Genomic DNA, 5,692 nt, shown 5'->3' with positions numbered 1-5,692 from the left:
TACAATTTTTTCACAAGTAGCCTGAAGGGAAGTTGTATTTCAGAAGTACTAGTACAAAATAAGAAAGTACTAACAATGAAGATTATGTCAATACTTGCTGAATACCAACATAGTTTATTCATACAGTTTGGAAGGCGAGAAACATGGAAGTTGTGCAAATCAGACACTAAAACACCTCCATACATAAGTACAACTTCAATAAGTACGAAGACACCCAGTAAGAAATAAATCTAACATATTTCAGCCCAGCATGCCCTGATTTAGTTACACAAATGCCAATTGCCCTAACCCTCAGGTACATCAGGAGTAAACCTCTACCAATCCTACAAGCACATAGAAGCTATTGGGCCTAATTTATGCCTCCAATCCAACTGCAACTCACCAAGCACAACAACGCAAACTATCTAGTTAAATACAGAGGGTGCCAATGGAGTTGTCAAAGTGCCTAAGTAGTAGTAGTACCAGGGACAGCCTGCTCGGTTGGACTGCAGAGCAAGTTCATCAGCTCCCGTGGACTGTCCCGTACAGGCTGCACGGCGGCCTGCTCGTCGGAACCGCACAAGGAGTTCGCGAGCTCCCGTGGGTTGCCCCATATCGGCAGCGCGGTGACGGCATCCACAAGGGCTGTCTCGTACTCATCGCAGAACTTGGAAATCTCATCACACATCCGGGATGCCTTCTCGAGCATTTTCCCCTGCACCTCCACCTGCAGAACCACCCCAAAAGAACACATAAGCAGCTAGGCAGTGGTACAATCTTACTGAACATAAAATCTGGAAACAAATTATTCAAAGTAAATACAATACACAGAACCCGAACATTTTTGCCTGTAGGGATGTGCAAGTTTCTCCTTTTTGGAAAGGGGTTTTATGGGCTATGAATGCTGCTAAGTTTGGGTACCAGTGGATGGTTGGAAACGGTAAAAAAATAAAGTTTTGGGAGGATCAGTGGTTCGGAGGCACTAGTATTGCAATTCATTTCTGGGATCTGTATGTACTTTGTAATGAACAAAACAAAATGCTGCAATTATTGAAGTACGGGTTGATGGGGTGATTAAACTCTCTTTTAGGAGATGTTTTAATCAAAAAATACTAAGCCTATGGGGGGAACTGGTTGCTATTATTCAGGATCTAGTACTTTCTGATGAAGAGGACCAAGCTAAATATACCTCCTAGGGTGCAAATGGTCTGGAAGCTTAATACGTCTGGAGTTTATAGCTCTCAATCTTTATATGGTGTTCTAAATTTTAGAGGAATTACCCCTGTGTTTGCTCCTGCCGTATGGAAGCTAAATATACCTCCTAGGGTGCAAGTATTCTTGTGGTTAATTTCTCATAATAAAGTTTTAACTAGAGATAACCTGGCTAAGCACCAACATGTGCAAGATGCTACCTGTCTGTTTTGTGGAGAAAATGAATCAGTAGATCACTTGTGCTTTAGCTGTGATGTCGTTAAAATAATCTGGAACGGGATTTCAAGTTTAATTAAGTTTGATATTGGTACTTGTTATGAAAGCGTGGTAGACTTTGGATAAGTAATAAGAAGAATTGTGTGATTAATTCTGCTGCCATGTGGAATATATGGAAAATGTGAAATGAAAATATGTTTTGGAAAGCTAACTTGGAGTAATATTCAGATGGTGTGGAGGAGGGTGGCATAGCTGCTCAGAAAATGGACACCTTTGTGCTCTATCTACCCAGGCGAAAACAAAACTGGAAGAGTGGACCTTGGGAGTTGGACAAAAAGGCGCAAGAAATTCCCCAGCTAAGTTGGCGATGAAAAGAAGGAAGGTGGTGGAGATAGCTGGACCTGGGACTCCGGAAGCTCGATCTGAGAATCGTATCAAGACCTAGGTCTCCCCTCGTTTTACCAGGTAGCAGAATGTTCAAAACCAGTAGTAGTAAAAAAGGTTGATGGAACTGTTAAAAACCTGAGTTGTAATAGATTTACTTTGCGATCAGATTTCAGTAGATTTTTGTAATAATCTGGGCTACAAATCTGTGTGACATTGTTTCATTTCTATGAAATGGAACAGGGCAAAATGACTTATTTCTATATATATAAAAAAGAAGCAGCTAGGCAGCGGTGGGATACTAGCTGAGACGGCGGAGCTAGGCGGGTGGTTGCTTACCTCGGCGATGTAGTCGTCGAGGACGGCGTGGTCCGAGGAGACGGTGGGGGGAAGAGGCGAAGCGGAGGGAGCTCCGGAAGGAGCTGCGGAGGGAGCCGGGAGCGGGGCGAGGACGTCGGAGGCGAGGGACTCCCACCGAGAGAGCTCGGCCTGGTACTTGGCGCGGAGGTTGAGGAGCGCGCGGCGGCGGCGCTGTAGGCGGACGGACTCGGGGGGCGGGCCCAGTGCGGAGGGGGCCGCCGCGCCGGCGTCTTCGCGGCCGGCCGGGTAGAGGACGCGGGGCCGCTTGTAGACGAAGCCGTCGTCGTTTTCGATCTCCCAGTCGCCGCCGGCGGCCATTAGCTGGGGGAGCGTTGGCGCGGCAGCGTGAGGAGTGGATCCGGTGGGTAGATGCGGCGAGCGGGTTTGGGTTTGGAAATTTGGTTCGGATTTGGGATTTCGGCGAGCGGCAAAGCGAAAAATGTGGTGTGGGGGGCGGCCGATAGGTGGATGTGGTCGCTGGATGAGTTTTTTTCGATCCCTCACTGGATCAAAGCTCTTCTTTTTTTAGAAAGAGGCTGCATATAGTGTTCGGTGTTATTTAATACTCCCTTCGTTTACAATTATAAATTGTTTAGATTTTCCAACCTAAACTAGATACAGACCGAAATAAAGTGAATTACACACTAAAATGTGTAGACCAAAGGAGCCACCTTCTGGCCCAACTGGTGAAGCAAAGGGGCATGGTGTGACCCCATGCTAAGGCATGCCGACTACCTTATGGGCCACACCAGCACCGTTGGTTGGGACAAGCTCCTTTGCCAACTTCTTTCGAAACCTAGTACTTCGTTAAGCTCATGAGCTCTGAGTTTTATTTTCACCCTATTTCAGGTGCGTAAGTTAGAGGTGAAAAGTACCTATGACTTTGCTTATTTTCAAGTGTTGGATCAAAACATTTTCAAGTGTTGGATCAAAACATAATAATAGCCTAATGAAAATAGTGGTTTCCCCGTATACCCATTGAAAATGGTTTGTCATGAACAACATTGGGTATAGTTCTTGAATCGGATCATGTCCTCAAAGTCACCAATTCCTTACACACAGCAATTCCACAAGATCGGACAGGAGTCCCATAATTAAAGAAGAAAAATCTACTATGTGTCGGATGTACTTGTTCTGAAATTAACGATAGAATGGTACAACTCCACAAGCTAGGAAATTCTGGTGTAAGTTGGGGCTATTTCAAGACAATCCTCTCTTTCTATTTGACATTTTTTTATCAAGGGTATCATCTAGTTGTGCTAGACGGATCATAAGAGTCGAAACATGCTTTTAAATGTCACCTTTCAATTTAAGAATGAACTCATCGAAATCAAGCATTTCTTGTTTCATTTTTAAGCTAGCATGATCAACCCCTATAGCATTTGATAGGTTAGGCATAGAGGGGTTAGGGGATGATACCTCGGAAGATTTAGCCATGAGGCAATTTTCTTCCTTCGTGTGAATATCCGCATTGGGGGATTCAATTGGTAATGAAGAGTTGTTGGAGAGGGAAGCAAGAGCAACCAACCCATTGGACATTTCATCTTCTTCATCATCATCATCTTCCCCGGATGTGTATTCTTCTTGAGTTGATAGCACAATATATGTGTCCAAGGAGGACCTTGCCATGAAGCAATATGCATTCTTGATGTGAGGGTTCTCATTGGGAGATTCAAAGATGGATGAAGAGGGGATATTGGTGGTGGCAATGGCGGTCACTTCCCTTGAGGTCTCTTCTTCATCACTACCACTTTCATTGTCATCGGAAGAATACTATTCCTTAGTCATTAGCACAATCCTTGATGGCCTCTTGTTCTTCTTACTCTTGTTGTAGAACTTCTTGTTGGGGGCCTTTGAATCTTTGCTCTTGTCCTTGGGTATGAGTCTTCCACCATGAGATTCTCTATTCTCATAGAGGCATTCGGTGATGAAATGGCGCTTGTCACCGCAATTGTAGCAAGATCTTGTTCTTGGGCCCGAGCTCTTGAACCCACTTGAGTTGTTTCTCTTAATGTTATCATCCTTTGCTTTGGATGGGTCAACCCAAAAGGTTTTTGCATGGAATGTCATGTGGTCATTGTAGTGGTATTCCAAATCTTCCGGATAGGACATGCTCCAAGATGTCCTATATGGTTCTTGAGTGTTCACTTCTTCCACGGTATTGACCGTCAAGGCAAGGTTTGTACCTCTTGCCATTCCAATAGCACGACTGTGGGAATCTTGAGAGTTTTGTTCGGCCACCTTGACAGCTTGCAACTCGTGCACTGCTTGTTGGGAGGTAAGTGAAGAATAGCTTTCTCTTCCAAGGAGACTCTTGACATCAACGGGTTCATAATGCATCATGCAATCAATATACTTGTCCTTTATCCAAAAGTCATCAATGTGTTTGGCACCTACATTCCGAAAGGCATCGGCAATGGTGATAAGCCCTCTATACATCTCATGATGATCTTCATCCGGCAACCTCATGAATCCTTCGGCTTGGTTCCGAAGAGCACTATACTTGTTTCTCTTCATACTTTCACTTCCCATGAAGCTTATGGACAAACCCTCCCAAGCTTCCTTGGAGGTGTTGAATTTTCGAACATAAGACAAGTCGTTTGTCCCCACACTTGTTTGAATCATGTGCAAGGCAATGGAGTTGAGTTGGTTATCAACCACTTCTCTTCTAGTCAAATTGTTGGGATCGTAAGGGTTGTAACCTTCTATAATGATTCTCCAAAGTTCATTGGAGGCACTGCACACATAAGAGCGAAACTCAAATTGCCATGTACTAAAATCTTCAATATTAAACTTGGGTGGATCACGCCTAGTGTTTATATGAGGATGGGTGATGCGTGCAGTCGACACGTCCGTTGGGAACCCCAAGAGGAAGGTGTGATGCGTACAGTAGCAAGTTTTCCCTCAGAAAGAAACCAAGGTTTATCGAACCAGGAGGAGTGATACGTCCAAAACGTATCTACTTTCCCGAACACTTTTGCTATTGTTTTGCCTCTAATTTGTGTATTTTGGATGCAACTAACACGGACTAACGCTGTTTTCAGCAGAACTGTTCTAGTGTCTCGTTTTTGTGCGTAAATCCAACTTTCGGGAAAAACCTCGGGATTTTGACGAAAGGGCCTATTTTCCCGGAATGCGACGGAGCCAGAAGGACAATCGAAGTGGAGGCCCGAGGGCCCCACACCACAAGGCGGCGCGGCCTAGGGGGGGCCGCGCGGCCCTATGGTGTGGCCCCCTCGGCTGGCCTCCGACGCCCCTCTTCGGACTACTTATTCGCCTCGACCTAAAAACGCACGGAGAAAAGTCGAAGTCGCCTGATGACCCACAAGTATAGGGGGTGTATCGTAGTATCTTCGATAAGTAAGAATGTCGATCCCAACGAGGAGCAGAAGGTGTTGACAAGCAGTTTCGATGAAGGTTTCACTGTAAATGCGTGTCGACAAGCGATTTCGATGAAGGTTTCGCTGTAAATAACTCTGAGACAAATATTCGGGGGTTTGATGTAACAGGATAAATAAAGTACAAATAAGTAAAATGCGAG

The 5,692-nt window shown here is 45.0% G+C and overlaps 1 protein-coding gene across 1 annotated transcript; it reads right to left on the bottom strand.

Moving 5' to 3' along the window:
• Positions 1-218: 218 nt before the first annotated feature.
• Positions 219-2,469, bottom strand: LOC124690393. The gene is made up of 2 exons (XM_047223782.1): positions 2,131-2,469; positions 219-706 (listed from the first exon to the last, which is right to left on the bottom strand). The coding sequence occupies exons 1-2, from the start codon at positions 2,467-2,469 to the stop codon at positions 446-448; spliced, it is 600 nt and encodes a 199-aa protein (XP_047079738.1). The 3' UTR covers positions 219-445.
• Positions 2,470-5,692: the final 3,223 nt, after the last annotated feature.

Source organism: Lolium rigidum, chromosome 2, assembly GCF_022539505.1.
Source record: "Lolium rigidum isolate FL_2022 chromosome 2, APGP_CSIRO_Lrig_0.1, whole genome shotgun sequence".
NCBI lineage: Eukaryota > Viridiplantae > Streptophyta > Magnoliopsida > Poales > Poaceae > Lolium > Lolium rigidum.
This window is presented reverse-complemented; position numbering and strand designations above follow the sequence as displayed.